The 22,420-nt window shown below is 42.8% G+C and overlaps 1 protein-coding gene across 1 annotated transcript in view; it reads right to left on the bottom strand.

Moving 5' to 3' along the window:
- Positions 1-2,077: 2,077 nt before the first annotated feature.
- The window catches only part of CFAP54 (cilia and flagella associated protein 54), a gene marked incomplete at both ends in the record, with an annotated part of 273,781 nt that continues 253,438 nt past the window's right edge, over positions 2,078-22,420 (bottom strand). Inside the window, 2 exons of the mRNA XM_080935383.1 lie at positions 2,078-2,197; positions 21,548-21,628. Coding sequence (XP_080791509.1) covers positions 2,078-2,197; positions 21,548-21,628 — 201 coding nt within the window. The remainder of the gene's footprint in view (positions 2,198-21,547; positions 21,629-22,420) is intronic.

The following is a 22,420-nucleotide window of genomic DNA, read 5'->3' as shown; positions in this document are numbered from 1 at the left end:
GGCAGAATTTAATTCTGACCCAAACTCTCAATCAGTGGCCCTGATCACTGGACTGGTGATCTACCTGCCTCATAATCCTGTTTCATCTTCTGTAATGGGGGTCAGTAAGACAGTGTGCATCACGGTCATTTTGTGAAGATAAAGGGATGCAAGTCCTATGCAGTAACAACTAAGCCAGTGTCAGGTGTGGCTCATGGTCTAGAAAGTGTAGGCAACAGTAGTAGTGGTGAATGGTGATGAAGGTCCTGGTGACTTCTTGGACTCCCTCTTTAAGGAGTCCATTTCCTTGTGCTTCAGCTGTGTTGGAATATTCAGGTCTTGCTCTCATGCGACAGTTGGGTTTCAGTGGTGCCATATTGCCCTGAATGTTGTTGACTGCATAATTATACTGACATTTAGGCATCTGGGTTTGGGATAACTATAGATCTAGATGATGGTTTCTGAGTGTGCCTTTGTAAGGATTCCCTCTTTCTTATAGCCCCATGTATCATTTTGCCTGGATCACAAGCATCTCTGTCTAGCTATTCACTCAGCAAAAGGTAAAGGCCCCCATAGAGTGCCAGACACAGTTTTATGGCTCTTAAAAAGTATATTTAAGAATGTTTATAAGAAGAAGAAAGTGTCCACGTGGTCAAGACTTAATAGCAGAAGAAGAAAAATGGCCTTAGTACATTGTGGGAAGCTAACAAGAGGTCGAACTGAATACCCCTACGTGCTTGCCTGTTGTGTGTGATATGTTAAAAGTGTAGCTAATGTGCTGACCTTTCTTGCACTTGAATGCCCAGCTTTACATCATATCAAATATTCTTTATTGAGAAATGGAAACCTGTTCTTTAACAGAGCAGAGACATCCATAAATCGCCATCCTCCACCAAAGGACATGGAATAGCCATCACTATCCATGTAGCTTCTTTGCTGGAGCTAAATTTTTTTGTGAGGATGTCGTCATCTGGTAGGGCCTTTTGCCCTAAGCTTGCTAGTCTTTTTTTTTTTTTTTTTTTTTTTTTTTTCTTCTTCCACTGTGACATGATTTCCTGTGAGTCTTTTTGTCTTTCATGGACATCTCTATCTTATGTGTGTCACTAGCTCTGCTGTTTGGTTCTTCTTACCCACTGTCTTCTGAGTGTTAGGAATTTGTCTCTCCTCTCCTGATCCACCCTTAATGGTTTTCTATCACTTTTACTGATGCAGCCTGAAGTCTTCATTGTAGTTTATTTTCAGAGTGAATACCCTTTTGCATTGAAACTTGACACATTCTGGACATGTGGTAGTCAAGTCCTTCACAAATTCACCAAAGGCATTCTTGTGCCCTTCTCTGTTCTCCTCGAGTCTTCCTACTGCTAAAAAAATTATAGTAAAGTTCAGATGCCCAATTTTTTCTTCTATTTAACTTCCTGGCTAAAATTTCATCTCCATTGTATAATAGCATAAGAAAACTTGAGTCCCCAAACATTAGAACCTTGTGGTGAAAGTGTACAGATTAAAAATTGAGTACAAACATAAGGTTTCAAATTTGTTTTATTTATTGATTATTTTAATTTCACAAGTATCCATTCATGTGTCAATGTCTAGGAAGGATTAATATACAGCATTGTTAGATGCTAGATCAACAGTCAAGAAGCCTGCTCCTCCTCCAGGTTACCAACAAAACACCACTCCACGGTCTCTTACTTTATCAGGCCTGAGCTATTCCCTCATTTTACTATCTCACTTACTTTAGTGCCTACCAGCAGTGTTATGAGATAGACACTCATGTTCCCATTCTATAGGTGAAGGAGCAAAAGCATAAGAATTGAATCTAACTCTTTAAAGATACAAAGCAAGCAGGTGGTGAACTTCTAACATAGACCCAGGTCTACAGAATTCCAAAGCTAGTGCCATAGTTCTCTGCTGAAAGCCCCTGTGAGGCATGTATCATATAAGGTCAAAACAGTCTTCCCAAGACAAATAATTGAACTTCTTCAGTTCAGTATAACAGGAAGTATTAGTCTGTATGAGATCTAAAAATGTAGAAATTTATTTTGAACAAAAAATAAACAACAATGAAGTCCCCCTAAACAGTTACCCCATAAGGTGTTCAGGAAATAACTGATACCATCCAGTTGAAAAGGCTTTCAACAGACATGATACAACCATTCGCAAGATCAAAAAGTCTCTCGAGGCTGAATATAGCAGGCAGGGAGACATCAAATGGAACCTGAAGGAAAGCAAATAAGTATATGTGAGATGTGATGTTTCAGGCTACCGACTGAAGCAAACTTCATGCAGAGTGGTGTTATATGAAAGGCAGTAAACATTTGTGTTTATGATATTGGCTTTCCACATAGTGACATGCCACATATGCTTCTTTATACTTTACAGTCTACTGGAATTTATATATACACTCATAAAATATCACATACTCATAAAGAAAAAATGCTATTTGTATGTATATATGTATATATGTATGTGTATTTGCACAAACACCCAAATATAAGCAGGTGAATATACATATATACATATACACATAAACATAAACATTTCTTGCATACAACGTCTGGCTTTGTTCTTCATGCTAGATTGGTAGGCCCATTGAAAATCTCTCACTCTTCCTTTGATCCTAAGTCCTGCCACAGGCACCAAGATCGTGTAAGGACATAAGGGCTGAGATCACTCTGTCTCAAAGAGGCTCCAAGTTTCTGTGACCAAGAGCTGATACAGCCAAAGTCACTATAAACACACTAAAAAGGAGGAGCACAGAATCTCTCTATGGTCACAGCACTGATTATAAGAGACTGTCTCAAAATCAACAAGAGTGGGGATTGAGGGTTATGTGATTTTCAAAATATCTATAATTTTTCTCAATCTGATTTTCAATAGCTACCCTGTAACATCTTCTGATTCTCTAAGGAGCAGTGCCAGTCACCTTATCTTTGGTTCTAAATGTTAAACAATGAAGGAAGCATATGGGGAAGTTTTCCTTCACCGGATTGGCTTGGTTCTTCTGGTACTGTAATTTTGAATGATTTTAAGTTCAGAGATATGGGTGGATGTAATTGTTTCCTTTCAAAAACCTTAAAGTACAGTGCAGAATCCACAGGTGGGATAATTTAATAGTCCCAAAGTGAGAAAGGAAACTTCCATCTTATATGGAGGTTTCTTTACCACACTTCCTACCTGTTAACTTAGCACCTCTCTGAAGTTACTGATTGACTAGATTTTTTTCCCAGCTGGGGAAAATATCTATCTTAGAAGATAGAGGATTAGATGATACTATACTATTAGCTTACTTAAAAATCAATATTGTGACAGGTGACCTATCTATTGAAAAAGTTCTAAAGTTCTTTTTAGAACTTAGGTAACCATTTAAAATTCTGGAAGAGAAAGAACTAGATGTGTTTGGTTTTCTTGTACTTGACTTAAGTGCACCCACCCCCATGCCAGCAAGAATGACATCACTCCTCCATCCTGACAGAGACAACACACAACTCTTCAGAGGTAGACAGGACATATAATTTCTCTCATCGGCAGGAAACTCTACATGTTTCTGAGAATGAAATTATGTTTTTATCACTCTAATTTTTGTGTTAATCAAACTTTAACTGTGACAGAAAAAAAATATTTTTAATATAATAAGGGCTCAAACAGTCATACTGATGAGATGGTAGAAATCTTTTAATATTAAATTTTAATGAAATGATGTTATTGCAAAAGGAAATTTGAATAGAACAAGAAAACTAGATATTAAAACTCAAAAGTGTGGGAGAAAAACATGTACAGGCAGTTGGCATGCTGTATAATAACAGAAGAATAGATTCTTCTTCAGCCAGCATCAGCACCATTATGTTGCCCACACCTTCAGGCCATGAACAACTAAACAAGTGGGCTTACATAACAGGTCTCCCATAAAACCCTACTTGAGGTCCTTGCCATTGGAAGCATGAGGTAGACTAAAGACAGAACCACCTTTAGAGAGAACAAAGCCATGCCCCATCCTTTCTCCAAGATCTTGCCCAGTGTGTACATTTCCCTGCCTCTGTTTCTGGGTCATTGTGTCCTTTCTAACATACTGATGGCCATACAAAGTGATCTTCCTTAAGTGTGAGCATGGGTACTCTGAGTACTGTCTATTAATGATTGAAGCTGGAAGTCACTTGTAAGTCTATATCTTGGAAGACATGCGAATGGAGAAGGCACTCCATTTGAGCTGGCAGGAGTGACTGAATTCATGCTTATTGGATGGGGCCCTTAGCTTGTTAATTCCCTGCTAACTCTGGGTTAACTGTTGGAAACTCAGTTGGTGTTGGAGACTTGTAGAATCATTCAGTGTTGGGGAACAAAATGTACAACAAGCTCAGTGTGTGGATCATCTCAGATATACACATTTCTGGGCCACACTGGATGACATTTAACTCTGATTCTAGCACAAAAATAAAAACAGAATATCCATATGACACTCAAAACTAAGTATGACGCAAACTAAAGCTATGTGGGGTTGGTTTTCGTCAACTTGAAACAAGGTACAAATATCTGGGAGAAGGGAATCTGCATTGAGGGGTTGCTTCCCTGAAGGCATAGGGGAATTTTCTTAATGTGGTTGGTGGTGGAGGGCCCAGATCAGTGTGGGCAGTGTAAGAAATCAATCCAAGAGAGCCACAAGGAGAAAGCCAATAGTCCACACTCCTCCACTGTCTCTACTTCAGTTTCTGAACTAAAGGGTTCCTGCCTTTAGTTCCTACTTTGATTTTTCTCAGTAACAGACCATAATTAGGACACAGCAAGCCCTTTACTCTCTCAAACTGAATCTGTTAGCCATGTTTATGACAACGATAGAAAAAAAAAAATGAGGGAGAATATCAACTAATGACTATCTCTGAGTGTCACAACCTTCCCCTGCATGGTTCCCATTCTGCACACTCTGCCTTTAAACCCACCCTGGACTCAGACACGACAGTCTGTTTGGTGGAAAGTGGGAGTGTCGACAGTGTCTTCTTAATTATGATCTCATGCTTTGAAGAATTTATCATTTGTATGTGTGTATATGTGCATGTACATGCTCATGCCCAGGCATGTGTATACTACACAGCATACTTACAAGAGATAAGAGGACAACTTTGGGTGTCAACTCTCTTCTCCCACCATGTGAGTCCCTGGGATTTAACTCAGGTCATCAGGCTTGAATGGCGAGAGTTTCTACAAAGTCAACTATTCCTTTTTATAGAGAATTAAGAAAACACTCCTTCAAGAGCAAAAGAGACCCTTAAGGAAGTAGGAAAAGTTGAAGCTGGTTACCTTAAGGTTTATCCTGACTGCTCAAGACTCCAAGATCTAGAGAAAGTCTCTGAAGTTTCCCTCTTTTGTCAGAAAGGTAAGCTTTTCAATGGACACACAGGACAGCACACAGAATACATAGGACATACAGGGCACATGGGACAACACACAAAACACACAGGACAGCACACGGGGCATTCATGTTGGATTGGATGCAAGGTCAAGGGCCTGGGGTACCCATAGTCAAGTGTTGGAAGGGAGAGTTAAAGGAAACAGATCTTTGGACATAGAATTTAATAAGAAGGCCCCTTTTCTGTTGTTGTTTCATTCTGTGTCACTTCACCACAGGACAAAAGATAATAGGGCCAGTAAACATGAACTGGTCTTTCAGAAACTTAAAGTCAGAATAATCTTTTTTCTTTTTATAAACGTTACTCCAGATATCCCTTATGGTGCTAAAAGCTGACCACTGCCCTCAGAGAGCAGATTCTGAGATGGACTTTAGCTTCCAGAAGTTCACTAGCTTCAGCACATGGCCATGAGTTTAACGCACACAGATCAAGTGAAGAAAATGCAATTGGGCAGACAGAGAGGTTGGGAAATAGCATGGGCATCTCTGAGCATAGAATGGCCCTTCAGTGTTATCTTCAACTGTGGTGGTGGGTGTCAAGGCTCTGTACGACAATATTGACTAGTACCTGATCTCAGGCTCCCTCAGAATAAGTCACGTGCATTGCAGGTGTGGGGGTGGGGGTAGAGAGATAGCTTGGTCAACAAACTGGCTTGCTGGCCAAGCATGATGACCTGAGTTCTGATCCCAAGCAAGTACATAGAGAGAGAGAGAGAGAGAGAGAGAGAGAGAGAGAGAGAGAGAGAGAGAGAGAGAGAGAGAGAGAGAGAGAGAAACTGTGTGCAGAAGCACATGTTTGTCACCCCAGTGTAGGGAGCTTGGAACAGATGAGCTCCAAGAGCTCACTTGCCAGCCAGCCTAGTCAATGGATGAGCTTCAGATTCAGTAAATGATCCTGTATCAAAGCAGTAAGGCGATGAGAAACCAGGAAAGACATCCAGGGTAACCTCTGGCATCCACATGCGTAGATACACATGTGCACATACTTATACACACACACATGCCCACGCCCATACACACGCACATACACGCACATATGTGCACATACACACATGTATGCATATACACACACATGTACATGCAATGTCAATATGGCAAAATGCATGCTGGTATGCAACCAATATAAGCTGAGGGGAAATTTAAAATAACTTTACTATTTCTGCTAAATTTTCAAAAGCTTCTCTTTGAGATCTTGATAAAATAAGCCTAATGCATCACTTTTATTAATCATTCTATTTGATTAACCTAGGAAAATTCCACTCTAGAACTGAGGAGAATTAACAATTAAAGAGTAGGAAGAAGATTTAGAACTAACATCTGCCCTTAAGTAATCTCTTCCTAACAGCTTAAGTGGAGGGGGAAAAAGCAATTTCTCTTGAATCCTAACCCTGCCAGCTTTTCCTGAGGAAACATGACCAAACATCTCTTCACTCCAGTTAGGTCACTGATGTTAAATCAGTCAGGAATTCCACCGAAATACAGTATGGTGGACTGATCAGGAGTTTGCTTGGCTTATTTATAGAGGCTTGGGTGAAGGATCAAGTCGAAGGGTACGGATGATCCTGAAACACCTGCATCATTACAAAATCACACCCCACGATGGATGGTGATCTCCTGTTAACTGTCCACTTCCTCCATGCCCCAGGATCTCTGAAGGTCGTTTTCAGCTGGGAGTGGGCTGGCCCAGAAGGATTTCAGGTGGGAGTGGGGTGAGGCAGAGGGAATACTGATTAGCTGGATTTCTAGGTGATGCTCTGGTGACCTCCACTTCTCTTTGTACTATGGGATATCTACAGCTCCATCACCTTTATTATGAATGGATCCATTGATGTTCATTTGGTTGACTACTGAGTCAAGGCTATTGCTGCTCTGAGATAGTTGTGAGGTGACCATGCTTCTCCCAGAGGAAGAATACTGAGAAATTCCCCTCAACTCTTCCACAAATTTCTGAGCCCATGGGGGAGCAGGAGAATGAAATTGACTGGGACTGAGTGATGTTGCATAGGCCAGGGGCAGCAGAAGGATGGTCACCGGTTAACTGGGTGCTAGAAGAAAAACAGTCTTGAGCATAGTGCTAAGGAAAGTATTCTGAGTAGCCGCCAGCCTAGACATAGAGTCTGACCGGAGTACCTGCTAGCTGAGGGACTGTGGGAAAGTCAACTAACATCTTTGCCCCTCAATTTTTTTCACAGAAGTGATGACTATGGTGGTGGTGATGGTGATGATGGTGGTGGTGGTGGTGGTGGTGGTGGTAGTGGTGATGGTGGTGATGGTGGTGATGGTGGTGGTGATGGTAGTGATAGTGGTGGTGGTGGTGGTGGTGATGGTGGTGATGATGATGGTGGTGATGGTGGTGGTGATGGTGGTGGTGGTTCTGGTGATGGTGGTGGTGATGATGGTGGTGGTGATGGTGGTGGTGATGGTGGTGGTGATGATGGTGGTGGTGGTGGTGGTAGTAATGGTGGTAATAGTGGTGGTGATAGTAGTGGTGGTGGTGGTGATTGTGGTGGTGGTGGTGGTGGTGGTGATGGTGGTGGTGGTTCTGGTGATGGTGGTGGTGGTGATGGTGGTGGTGATGGTAGTGGTGGTGGTGGTGATAGTGGTGGTGGTGGTGGTGGTGGTGGTGATGCCTATCTTAAGTACAAACAAAATCTGAAATCACATGATTAGCTTATAATGTGCTTGTGCATTTCCCTGTCACTGAAGACATACATTCGTGTAAACTTAGTGATTCATAGCAAAATTGGTTGTAAGTCCTAGAGCTCAGAGCCTGAAATCTATTTAACGGATGTCAAGTCATGATATGGTCTGGATTGGTTTCTTCTGGAGGGCCTAACAGGGAAGTCACTTATGCTTCTTGGCTTGTGGCTTCACTCTGTCCCTCTGTCTTCTCTCTGCTGTCTTATACTACCACTGTCTGAGGTCACCAGCAAAGCTCAGCATGTTGCCCTAAACCCAATCACATTCACTGTGTTGCTTTGTCATGCAAGGCAATGGTTTTAGGGATTCTGCTAGAAGTGGTCATGTGTGTGGTCCAGAGAGATGATTTAGGTACTGTATTCATCAAAGCTGCTGTGGAGATTGGTAAGATTTTATTGTATTATTTTTGCTTTAAAAATCACAATAATTCTGTATCAGCCTATTGTGACAAAAAGTTTTTAGTGTTCACTAAAATACACTGGTGTGTCTTCATAGTACTCGCTAGTATACCTTTACAAATTGGGTTGATACAATAGGATATGAGCAAAAATTATGACAGCCACACAGGATGCCTTTTGGAACTTATTACCTAACCTGGGACACATTTCAGAGGAAAAGAAGAGCCTGTGAACAGTCACCCCTAAAATCCTGGTGGTTTCAGGGAGCACAGTCATGAGCCTGTGCTTCCTGCAACCACCAGGATATTAGGATCTTTGGCCAACCTTCAAAAAGAGGACTGTCTTGTGAAATTCTGAAGGCTTCTCTGGCAGTGCTGTCCTTGAAGAACAGCCATTGCAGACACCATAGATACAAGTCAGCTCTTGTGCTGATTAAGGCTTATCATAAATGTAAAGGCTGTGTGCTTCATCCGGGAACTTGCATACCTCAGGCGGGGATTTAATACACTCTACAACAGGAAGCTGACAGAACAGCTAGCCTGGCACACCTATGAACTTAAGAAAGTAGGTGATGAGTGGTACCCATGATGTCCAAGTGAGCCAAGCCACATATGTGAGTATGTGTGCACACATATACTCAAAAGTATGTGCACACACATATGCAAACAGGTGCCCACACACATCCAGAGTTGTGCACATGCACACCCGCCATTGCTGCCTCTGAGCATTGGGGTTTCTTAGCACAACAGTCTGCCTTATCCTGACTGAAATTTCTCCTCTGGCAAGCTTGCCTTCCCTCACTACATTTCCAGCACCACAGTGAGGGCTTAACTTCACTTAAAGGTCAGAGCTTTGAATCTCAGCAGCCATGTTACCTGCTGGGTACCCTCCCAAGGGTCTTAGTGGCCTCTGACTGTAGGAGAAGCAGAAATAAAAACTTCACAGCTATAACAATACTTGATCTTTTTTTTTCCTCCCAAAGGAGCTCACTGAGTTTAACTTCTGACAACTAGAAACTGGAAACCAGAGGTATTTTTCTCTCCCCCTTCTTTTCACTCTCCCCTTCCTCCTCCCCTTTCTCTTCCATCCCCCTCCTCCTCTCCATCCCCTTCTCCCCTCCTCCTCTTCTTCCCCTTCCCCTCCTCCCTCTCTCTCTCTCTCTCTCTCTCTCTCTCTCTCTCTCTCTCTCTCTCTCTCTCTCTCTCTCTCTGTCTTTTTTAAAGCAAAGGCTTTGTAAAGAACCAAACTTCACACTTTCTGCAGGGGACTTTGCTGCCACTAATCAAAACAAAACATGCTGGGTTCTGTCACTTGGTGGCTCCCAGTGCAGAGGCAAATGGAAGAGCAGACCTTATGTGCTCTGTGCAGAAGGAAAGCAGCTCATGCTGACTTTGTTCGCACTGCACACCACGACCAGCTGCACACCTTTCCTAGACTGCAATGTCCCACAAAATGTTTGAGAGTCTGTGAAACGCTTCACACCCATTGTTTATGTTAGTATTTAAATCCCAGCAATCAGCCTTGGTGGATAAATGGAGGGATGCAGAGAAGGAGATGGCATGAAAAAGAGGGTAGGAAGGAGAGAAGCTGCAGGGGAGTGAGGGAGGGAGGGAGGGAGGGAGGGAGGGAGCAGGTGGTGTGGGAGACCATCTCTGACACTGAGCATTTACTACCCGCCTCACGTCACTGGGGATGAACAAGAGCTCTGTGGTCAAACTCTGAATGTGTACATTTCCAAGGTATTTTGTTTATTGAAAGGATAGGTTTATGACTAGCTAGGGAATTATGGGAAATGGAGAGGAGACCAGTCCTAAGATGTTACATGAAGTGTTACTCCTTTTACAGAACAACCTTGAAATGGAAATAGTATAGAGACGTACAGACTAGTGGCTGCCAGTGGTCAGGAGTGGACAGACTAACACGGATGACTGTGATACTGATGATCGCACATGTGTGTTTTGAGTGTGCCCACGCCCCCACCACTGGCTATGGTGCTGGACTTTCACTGTATATATAATAAAACATGTAAAGGTTGTACTGAGACTTCCTGTCTTCTCATCCATGCCCTTTCCTTTCCTTTCTTTTAGTTTTTGGGATCTCACAAGAGCCAAGCAAGCATTCTAACATGGAGTCATAGACCTGCCTTCTCTATGATTTCTTATTTTAGAGTCTTCCTTGTCTTTGTCTGTATGGAGTGTTCTGCCTGAACCTATGTCCTGTCTATGCACCATGTGCAGTGCCTATGGAGACCAGAAAAGAGGGTCAGACCCCCCAGAACTAGAGTTACAGATGGTTGTGCATCACCACATGGGTGCTCGGAATCGAACCCTGGATCCCCTGGAAGAGAATCTGGTAGTCAATCATTAAGCCATTTCTCCAACCCCTGTGTTGTTTCTTATAATGATAGGACTCTGTGTGGATCTACAATTAATTTAAAAAGCACGGTTGAAAAGAACTAATAATAACTAAAATAATTAAGAACATCCCTGCTAATGGACCATTTTCTCTTTCATTCACTTTTTGAAAATCAGCAAACCATCAGCTTAGGCTGAAAACCACTCGTGAAGGGAAAGGCTAGCAATCAAATTTGTCAGAGTTCACATCAACTCAAGACTGGGAAAAATAAAGATGGCCACAGAGCATCGAATCACAGGGCTGGCCTGGCACTGTGTTAAATATTGGTCCTCCTGTGACTTCAGGTGACAGTAGCTTGTTGTCACTGATACTCAGAGGAGGTAGTGAACCCTAGACAAACAGTAGCTATTTTAGGGTCACACAAATAGCAGACTAGCTAGGAACCCAACTTTCTGTTTCTTGCATTAGGATACATTGCTTCTGAGCCCTTCACGAGAACCTAGGCAACCACGGCTCTTTAATGACTAACTTAATTACAGGGGCAGATCGAAACATGGGTCTTCCCACTGTGCCCCCAAACTAATTGAGAAGAGGGCGTGTGGGTACCAGCTGCCTGTCATGTGCACAAAATAACTTTGAAAACTTGGACCGGCTTTTGGCCAAAGCAAACAAGGAAAATGGGCAAATTTACACCTGCTCTTTCTTGGCACATTTCCCTAAATTTACAGACTATTTGTGAAAAGAATTTCCAAAGTTTTAGCAATTTGTTCAGCTGTGTGAGGGGGGAAAATAAGATATTTACTTACAGTGAAAATATAGTCACATGGTTGGATCTGTGACAAAGAAAAAGCTTTACTATGTAGCCCAGGCTGGCCTCAAACTCACTGAGAAGCACAGGCTAGCTTCAAACTCCTCCTTCTTGTTGTACCTCTTAAACACAAGGATTATAAGTATGCATCCTTGCACCCAGCTCAAGAGCCACTTTTTAAAAATACTTTACTTTTATTAATTTCTCTCTCTCTCTCTCTCTCTCTCTTTCTCTCTCTCTCTCTCTCTCTCTGTGTGTGTGTGTGTGTGTGTGTGTGTGTGTGTGTGTGTGTGTGTGTCTGCAGGGTATTAGATTAGATCCCCTGGCGCTGTAGCTAAATGTAGCTATGGGAAGACTGAGCAGTGTTCTAGGACCTGAGTTCCACTCCTCTGGAAGAGCAAGCAACACAGTCTTAACTGCTGAGCCATCTCCCCAGCTCCGAGGTCCAGGCAGAGTCATTTAGCAAATTTGAATGAAGGAAATGAAACTTATCATTTAGCTCAGTATTTTCCAAAACAGAGAGAAACGAGACTGGCTAATGATTCCCTTGTCTCTTACTTCCCTTGAAGTTGTACAAAGCAAGTAACTGTCCCCTTGGGAAGGATCCGGAGTTGTTTTGGAAATGAAGCCTGGTTTGATTTGTGGAGGAAAGCACACACTTCCGCTACTATGATGGCAAACACACAGTATCCAGTTCATGACAAAACAGTGGTTCAAATCACACCCCAGTATCATCACACCCTCAAACTTCACATTCACAAAGTGGCCCTGTACCCTGAATGCGGTAGGCATGAAGTCTCTCAGCCCTTCCATTAAAAAAAAAAAAAAAAAAAAAAGTGTATTTCACCTTGATGCTATTGCTGGCAAATCTCGGAGAGATGGACATTTTGAAATGCTCTAAACAGCATAGCCTTTTCCTAGCATTTGAAGAGCACATTAATAGCCTGATCTTTTCTTGGGGCCTTTCTTTTTTCCTTACCCAAATCTGACAGTCAGACGCAAATGGACGGACGATTGGAATCAAAGTCAGCGCAGTGTTTTAAAAAGCAGTGCGGAGTTGCTGCCACCTGGCATTGTCTCCACAAGAATGTAAGAATATTAAGTGGATGCCTTGTGATCTTACACACAAAGGGTCTTCTTCACTTGAGGACAGAATGGTAATGTCTCAAAGAAAGAAGATGTAATTCTAGATGCCTATAAAATCTATTCAGACACTTTGGGGCTCCTCCAACAGAAATCAGGTAAAAAGAAAGAAGGAGAAAAAAAATAAAGAGATGGAGAAGGAAGATCTGCAGTTGTCAGTCCCACAGAATTGTGTTAATAGAGTTAATTACCAACATTCAGTAATTACCTGCCATGGACGGAGCGGAGCTCTGTGCTAGAAGGGGGTGGACTGCTTATAGTGTGTTTGTTGCTACACATCTGGGGTTGTGTTAGCGAGCCACAGGCAGAGAGCAAGGAGCATCCTCTATGCAGAGGAAGATGAAGCACAGAAACGGAGTGCATTGTTAGCTACAGGTCCCAACTCACATGCTCTCCTTAAAAATTGATGGGATATTCTTCCAGCCAAGGGATGTGGGCTGTGTCTAAATTTGAACTCTGGGGATCTCTTCAGAGGAGTCACTGTGGACTGGTCAAAATCAGAGCAGAAATGGCAAATGGCAATAGAGCCAGAATTGAATGCCACGTCGTCACCCTGCTGTGAGATGGCCCAACCAACCCCAGAGAGGCCAGAGGTATGACAGCCCTTGTAAAATGTGGACTGGTTTCAGGGTAACTGTAATGGTTGCTAGCACCCTCTCTAGTCAGCTCAGTTAGGGTGTGACAGTTGTCAGCTATGTGGATTTTGGCAGGTCTTTTGGTTTTGCCTTGTAAACAGACTCTCATTCTGTGGCTTTGGCTGGCTTAGAATTCACTGAGTAGCCCAGGCTGGCCAGGAACATACTATGGAGCTCAGATGCATGGCAATCCTCCTGCTCCAGCCTCCCAAATGCTGAGACAGTATCTTACTTCACTCTCCTGTGTCTTCATGCCAAATAGTCACTCATGAAAACAAACCTCAGCCACCTTCTTCTGTAAGCATGGGCTGCAAGTGCCCTTTCTAGACAGCCAGCCTTGTCCCAGCAAGGGCTCCCCATTCCCCCCAGTGAGCCATCCCAGTGCCTTACTTCATCTGCAGCTGTATGGAACTTTGAAATGCAGCTGACTTACTCCTTCCCACCAAACTCTTTGTACCCTGGAATTTGAAGATGTGGTTCATTTTTTTTTTTTCCATCTTCATAGCAAAACTGCAAATCATGACCTGACCACCAGACCCACTGCAGGGCTGACACTTGGGTTTCTCCTGCTCTTGGCAATCAGAGGAAAGTGTTATGTGAATGACCCTTGGCTGTGTTTGTGTTTTGCTGAGGCTACTCTGTTACTGTGCAGTTATTTTTTCAGAGCAATAAAAACGGTTAACAATGGACCACTAAATTTCACAGTAAAAACCAGGAAGCCAGGGAAGTTCATCGCCTCCAGAGCTGTGGCAGGAGCCAGTTAGAGGAATGTGGGTAACGGCACCTGGCACCCAAGGCTGGTAGTCTCTCCAGATAAATAAACTAAGGACTTCTTCAAGGCAAGAATTCAGGCTTGTGCTTCCAGATTCTTGTGCCTGGCCCTGTGGCTGCCAACAAGGAGCAGTCTGCAGCATGTACCTGCCTAATGAAAGGCTGATGCTGATGGCCCCAGAGCCCAAGTTCACGTCAGGAGTAGAACTGTCTTCTCACGGCTATCTTTGGACGATGGATCCCAAACCATTCATTCCTTTATTATTTGCTAATACCTGACAGGGCCAGACGCTGGACAAAGCACTGAGGATAAAAACACAGTAGGAAGCAATCTTACTGTTATCAGACCTAGTCAGCATTATAATACCAGACTAATACAGATATATGTCCTTCAGGTATATTTTGCTTAAAAACTATCGCATGCCAAGAGATGTAAGCAAAGAGATCTACAGAGGAAGCGAAGACAGAGCATCCATCGGGTCTCCTAGCTGGCTCAGTGGGTAAAGGTGCTTGCCACCAAGCCTGATGACCTGAGTTTGATTCCCCAGAATCCACGCAGTGGAAGGGCAAAATTGTCTCTCAAAAGTCTTCCTCTGTCATTCATACATGACTTGTGTCATGAACACATGCCCCCCTTGCACCTCCTCCCTCCCTCTTCCCCTATCTCTCTCTCTCTCTCTCTCTCTCTCTCTCTCTCTCTCTCACACACACACACACACACACACACACACACACACACATGCACACACAAATTATGCAAATAAGTTTTTAAGAAAGAAAGGCCACAGTCATACTTCAGCTAACATATAGGTTGAACTGAAGTTATTTGCCCATCTTACACAATAATCCAGGAAGATACTAACTTGGCACAGCAGTCATTTCAGCTGACATGTGAAGGCTCATAAGAGGCTATGAATGATGATACGGTACCCATCACCTCATGATGGAATCAATACAGGAGAAAAAAAGGAGCAAATGCTGAGATAAATCCAAAGATGCTAGCTAGCATAATGGAGTAACCGTTAGTCATCAGCATGTGTGGTTCATGAAAATGTTCTGTCTAAAACGTAGCAAAAACAGTAACGTTTTTGTTGTACTGTGGATTGAGTCTGGGACCTCAGGCAAGCTAGGCAAGCTTTCTGTCACTGAGCCCCTAAACAATTATTTTTAACAATAAGAAACAATTGGCTATATACACAGGGAATTCAGCCATGTTAAAAAAAAAAATAGAGCCATCAATCAAGCACATGGCCATGTTGTATAAGTCAGGAGAGTTTTGGTGTCATTAAGGATATATAGTTCAGATGGAAAATCTTTTTATGAATGCACTTGGTTTTGGTTTTGGTTTTTGCTAACTTGGGGGCTTAAGAAATAGAGATGTCAAACGGTAACTGTGCTTTCTTGGGGTGCAGGGCAGGCACTATTTCTGGCTATGGGAGGACAGCCACTGTCCTCACTGCTCTCCCCTGTGGAATTCTAGCTCCTCACTCACACTTACCCAGTAAATAGCACACTACCAGTGGTGTCATTTCTCCCATCAAGCCAATACCCAGGGCCATAGGACACGGGGATCCTAAGACCACGTGAGGCACCAACTGCCACTGAGCCAACTTCTGCTGCCATTTTTCTTCACTCGGTGACAATGAGAACTGGATCTTCTTATGTCTTTTAAAAGGCGGTGTCCCCAGTCTACCTGACTCACTGTGGGTACTGTCATTATCTCACCGGGGAGATTTAAATCCCTGGATGATCTGCACCAAGGCCACCCACTCCTCCCATCAGACTTACTGATTTCCTTCTCCATCTTGATGACTGCGGGGTCCATGAGCTTTCTGCTCTCTGCAGTCTCTCTATTCTGACCCATCCCCTGTCCTTATGAGTGACATTGCCTCCCCCTGGCCCCTTTCCCTTATGTCCATTCCTCTATCAGTGCCTTCCTTGGTCTCAGCACTTTGCCTTCTTTATCAACCCTTCTTAGTCTAGACTAACAATTTCTTGGTACTCACCTTGTTCCTTGACTGCCCAGAGCATCCTTTTCCACTGTTCACAGACAATAGTCTATGACTACAAGTAAGTTAGTGTTCTTGGAGTAAAGGAAATGTGTACCTGACTCCTACCACTGCCTTGAGCCTGCTCCTTAATTTTCCTGTGCCTGAATTTCTTCACCAATAGAATGAGAGGGCCTGGGAGAGAGCAAGAACACTTGCTGCTCTCGATGAAAACTGAAGTTTGGTTCCTGAAGCCCCCATACAGTGGCTCCCAAACTGCCTGTAACTCCTGCTCTATGGAATCCGATGTCCCTCAACTCTATAAGATTCGTCTCTTTTTAAATGAGCTAATTAGCTTTGCCACTGTTCTATTGATGTACAAAGTACATACCACAACCACAGCAACTTTTAAAAAGGAAGCATTTAACTCGGGCTTGCTTTCAGAGGTTTAGTCCATTATCATCAAGACAGGAAACATAGTAGCAGGCAGGCAGATGCTCTATTGGAGAAAGATCTGGGAGTTCTAGATCTGGATCAGCAGGCATCAGGAAAAGAGGGAGAGACACTGGGCCTCGCATGAGCATTTGAAACCCCAAAGCCTACACCTAGTGACCACTTCCTCTAACAAGGCCACACCCACTCCAACAAGACCACACCTCTTAATCCCTGTCAAGTAGTGCCACTCCTTAACGACCAAGCATTCAAATATAGAAGCCCAGGGAGGCTATCCTTATTCAAACTACACGCCAATATATTCAAAACCTTTAGTAATGTTTGCACATACCATGTTCTCAACAAATTTGAGCTAGTGTTATTATTTCTAGTGGTTTATTGGCATTCCATGAATATCATATATATGACTGAAACTTATGCTAAGTCTAGTTGAGAATTCTGAACAGAGAGAAAAGTTCTTTACTTTGAACAGTCAATAAAAACTCTTTTACAACCTCTATATGTAATAAGTCTCTTTTCCAATCAAAATTTATGCCTAGGAATTGCTTCCAGGTAGCAATTCTGTATGATTCTAGTCCACAAAAATGAGCCGTGTGCTCACAACCTGATTGGCTCAATTCATGCACACTCACGCACATATGTGTATAATTTAGAACAATTTCTTTGTGTCATGGGAACAAATATGAACACGTTAATTTAGCTGGCTGGAGGTGCTCCCATCAAGATTGCCTTGCAGCTATAGGCGTTATCTACATGGGTGTCCTGCATACAGCTGACAGTCAATTATTAATGATGGACAGGGAGTTGTATAAAAGAGCTTCATCCTCCTGTTGGTGGTTAGTCACAGCAAGACAGAAGAAATAATTTTAGCATCATATTTGAATCCTACCTGACAGCTTAGAAACTAATAATTCCAACTGAAGCAGGCAATTAAAGGAATACTTTTTGTTGTTGTGTGTGACATGAAATCAAGCCTAGTTGTCGTTGATACTCTATGATTGTCACTCAAGTTTGCATGGACACTCCTTTATCCCCTTGCTCTTCTAAGTTTCTTCATGGCAGCCTTTGCACAGCAGTATTTATTTTAATTAGGTATAGGTGAGACAAGCCAAGGTAATTTGTAGTGGGTGTGTTCAGTAAAGGCTAAAATTCTTGCATAACAAGACCTCATAACCATGACAAAAATATCTCAAAGAGCCATGCATAGTGGTATAAGCCTTTAATCCTAGCACCAAGGAGGCAGGGTCTGATGGTTCTCTATGAGTTTCAGGTCACCCTGGTCTACAAAGGCTAGTCAAGGCCATACAGTGAGATGGTGCTTATCTAAGATTTTACTAACTGGAATACACTCACAAATTTCTACATTCTGTCCAAGCCCTTTTATGTAAGTCTGCCTCAGTGGAGAACAAGTGTGAGATTCAAGGCACCATCTCTTATATGGGTAGATCCAATGCCTCCTGTGCCACTATGACCCATGGTACCATCCTGCACACTGGCCTAATTGCTACAGGCTCAGTAGTGACTTACATTAATGGGCAAAGGACATGGTTTCTCTTTCCTCTTCTAGCTTTGATACCTCCAAAACCAAATTTAGATACTAAAATTCTCATTGAAATTAGTTAACCAGGAGCTGAAGCATCCATTCACGGTAAGAACAGCAATGATAACAGTCACAGTAGATACCCCAGTTCTATGATAACAGTCACACTAGATACCCCACTTCTAAGCATTTGATTATATCAGGCCCTTCCATACATATTTAATACATTACTGTTTTAATATTCACAATGACAGGGAAAAGCTAGCATCATGACTTCATTTTATATGCGTAGCCTTGGGTCACACCACTGTTAACCCTTGAGACTAGGATTTCAACCCTGATCCATCAGAATCCAGAACCCGCAGACACTGTTAATTATGTATCTCATGAAATACCTTTTTGTGATCCATTACTGGACACTCAAGGTAGCTAATTTTTATTGTTAATTCTCATCATCAGCTTTATCAGGTCATGGGATGGTTAGGAGATAAGTCAAGCACACTTCTGGGCGACCTGGTGCCTCTGGACATCTGGCTCCAGCTTTTTCAGCCCTTCAGTATGCATGCAGTCTGGTAACGGCACAGAGCTCCCAGATCTGCAACCTCAGGCTGGGCTGTGTCGTTAGTTACCTTGTTCTGAGGCTTCCAGCATCTTCATCTGAGAAGCTGCTGGGGTTTCTGGCCCTCACTCATACAGACAGCCATTGTATGGTCCTCCAATGTCAAGCCTCTAATCACATACGTCAGCATAACAAATCCCTCTTAAATCACTGCACATATACAAACATGGGCATGAACGCACACACACATGCACCTACACACACTATACATACATATATACATGCACACATGAACATACCATATACATGCACATATACACACAAGCACATACGTGACATTTATTCATTCTTTTCCTCTAGAGAGCCCAACACACAAATGTAATCCACCCAAATTAAGTTTAAGCTTGGTTTTTATGCTGTCTACCTCAGTAGAGCTATGTATTTACTTAATGCAAAATAAGTTCTTTATTTTAAAACAAACAAGAGACACATTATTAACTTTTTTTTTTAAGGAAAATACAAACTGTATTTAGGAGTTCCAGTCTAAAGGGAATAAAATTTGATTTAACAAATCGCTTTGAGAATATAAACATAGAAACTTCAACATTGTTGTCCCCAAAGCCAGGGTCTGATGAGAGGCACAGGACAGTGTGCCCGTGGGTCCTCAGACATCACCCACCTCTTCAGACCTGACCAACCCTAAGAAACCATGACCTATGGCCCTACCAGAGAAACCAGCAAATAGCTGCTGGAAAGGCCCAGAAAAGAAAGAGTTCAGGCCTTGGAAGACATACAGCTTCTAATAGCCAGCTCTTGTGGTGTGGCAGGACATCCATAGAGACTTCAGGTAAACACATGAGTGTGACTTTTCAATAAATTGTGATTTTAAGCCATCAGCATAGATTTCTTCACAGGCTCCAGTTGAACACTCCCTATCTTAATGTATGGATCTTTTTCTTTTCTTTTCCTTTTTTTTTTTTTTTTTTTTTTTTTTTAGTTTTTAGCAATTAAAAAAAATCAAAATTATCTTTCTGCTGCCACTGCTGGTGACGATGACAGCAGTGATGAATGCTGTCTGCTCCCCTAGAAAAGGCAGCTCTGTGAGGGGATGTTCATGATGCTGACACAGGCCACACTCTGCTGCTAACATGAGACTTCCTGACAGGCAGACGGTTCACCTTAAATAGCTGAGCACCAAGGACACAAGTGGCCACTACTTCACAAATGAAAAACACAAGTTGCCAACAGACATCTGAAATAGCTTTGGCCTTATTAATAATACATATCAAATAATGGCATACGGTTTTTCGCTCGTAAGGCAACCATCTGGAGTAGCCATGAGTTACTAATGAGCCTGCTAATGTCGGTGGGAGTTTGGGCAAGCTGACTGCCCTATCAGTGACTGACAGGAGAGAAAGCCGGTGTCATTTCCAGAGGAATGGTCACTTGCCATCACTGCTGAAGTGAACACGAGCACACTAACTCAAAGGTGAGCAATGGATCAGAGAGCTATTTCCCCGGAGAAGATATGCAGGTGGAGAACGAATGCATGAGAAAATGTGCGACATCATTTATCATGGAAGAAGTACACACTGACTAGCCGAACACCACTTCACACCCCACGGAGTAGCCGTGATAAGAAATAAAGGGAAAGTCACAGGTGTCGCTGAGATTGTTGAGACATCAGAACCCTGAGTATGGTCTGCAGGTGCCTGAGGTTGTATGGCCGCTGGGTTTGGGAGATCCTTCAGTAATTAAACGTAGAACTACCATAGGTAGGATTCAGTAATTCCACTCCTAAGTATGTATGCGGACTCACTGAAGCCAGGACACAAACACACACATACATGTAATACAATAATCAGCAGGTGGGCACGATCAAATGCCTATTATCGGAAGAATGGATAAACATACTCGGTATTCAGACCGGATGCAGATACAAAAGAAAAACACTGAAATATGGACGTGTGTTACACCGGGAATAACTTTAGCACATTATGCTACATTAAGTAAGCCACACATGAAGGGACAAATATGACACAGTTCCATTTATATGATGCATCTGGAACAGACAAACTAGGAAGACCAAAGTGAAACAGAGGTTATCAGGAGTTGGGGAGGGTTGGGGGGAAGGGGGGACGGAGAGTTAATTGTTCAGGAGCAGAGTTGTTGCCTGGGGTGAGGAAGCAGTTTGGGAGGTGGGTGAAGGTAACGTGTGCATGGCATTTGAACTTAACAGCTGTCCGGCCCATCAAAAGGCTAAAATTACATAGTATGTTTATTTTACATACACACATGCATACACATGCCTCAAGACTTGTCGTAAGTAAATAAGAATTTAGCTATGTAAACAGTGCTTGGCAAGCAAATGGTGAGAATATTTTAAGGTGTTGAACATGACAAAATAGATTTTCACATTCAACCCCCCCCCAGCATTATTGACTAATGAAACAGCAAGTTGCATGATGTACGTAAAGTTGATTCCATTAATGTAAAAAACTATTGTGTATATACATGAGAAAATTCTAGATATCCTCCAAATGCTAACGGAGGATTTTTCACAGAATGCTGGCTATGAAGGGATTTCTTTTTTATTCTCTTTATAATTTTCCTAACCAGTTGAAGTTTTCTAACAAAAAAAAAAAAGCCAAAAATCCTTTAACAAAGTAATATGCTATTATAAATCACATGTAGTACTTTTGCTACATGTGAACTCAGGGAGTGTAGTCTGCTGCACTTGGAGTTGGATACATGCTGTGTCTCTATTTTTATAGCAAAAGGGATGTGGTGCAGACAGGCTCAGAGGGAGGTGCGTACCTCAGTCAGTGGCAGGGGCTCTTTGTCTTCGTCCGTGGAAAACAGAGCTGTTATTTCAGAGCAGCATTCGAGGATCATGTTCTAGAAAGAAGAAGAAAGCAATAGGTGCCTCCGTATTTGGAAAGAACTCCACATTCATTCTTTGTCTTATTTCACGTCACCCAAGTCAGTAATTTATACCAAAATAAGGTTTCCATTGAGAAGAAACCTTTGGGAGGAAAAGATTTAGATCATCAGGGATGGGGGTGAGGATAATAATAATAATAATAATAATAATAATAATAAATAATAATACATGGATGGCCGTTGGGAACCAAAGGGAAAGAGTAATGGGAAGAGCCATTAGTGTGTGGACATCATCTGCTGAGGGCCATGCATGGCCTGATTGTAGGGATACAGTTGTCTGCATGTGTAGACATCCATCCTCAGATGACCTCCCTGCATGCAGAACCGATACAACCAGACTCCTTACCACTGCAACGTTGTGGAGACAATACAACAGGACTAAGGGTAGTGGCAGCCCTGTTAGCTGTGCAGGAAGATGTTGGGCTGGAGAAGGCAGCTACTGGGTTAGTGATGCGAGGTGAGGAAGGGGGAGGGGTGAGGGAGTGTCTGTGACCCCTGCAGGCCTGAGCACAGCTTTGGCTCTTGACTGCTGGTTTCCATGGGGTCCACTGTGCTCTAGCTGGTCATCAGCTGTGCCCAGGTTTACTATAGACTCTGATGTGTGTCTCCACCTTTTCCCTCCCAGCCCGTTTACATGGAAGTGCTGATTTCCTTTACCTTATACTAAAGGCATTAAAACTATGAGCTTGAAAGATGAGACTACGGAGGCTGGGGAGATGGCTCAGTGGTTAGGAGCACTGGCTGTTT

This window comes from Micromys minutus (genome assembly GCF_963924665.1).
Source record: "Micromys minutus genome assembly, chromosome: 22".
Classification (NCBI taxonomy): domain Eukaryota; kingdom Metazoa; phylum Chordata; class Mammalia; order Rodentia; family Muridae; genus Micromys; species Micromys minutus.
This window is presented reverse-complemented; position numbering and strand designations above follow the sequence as displayed.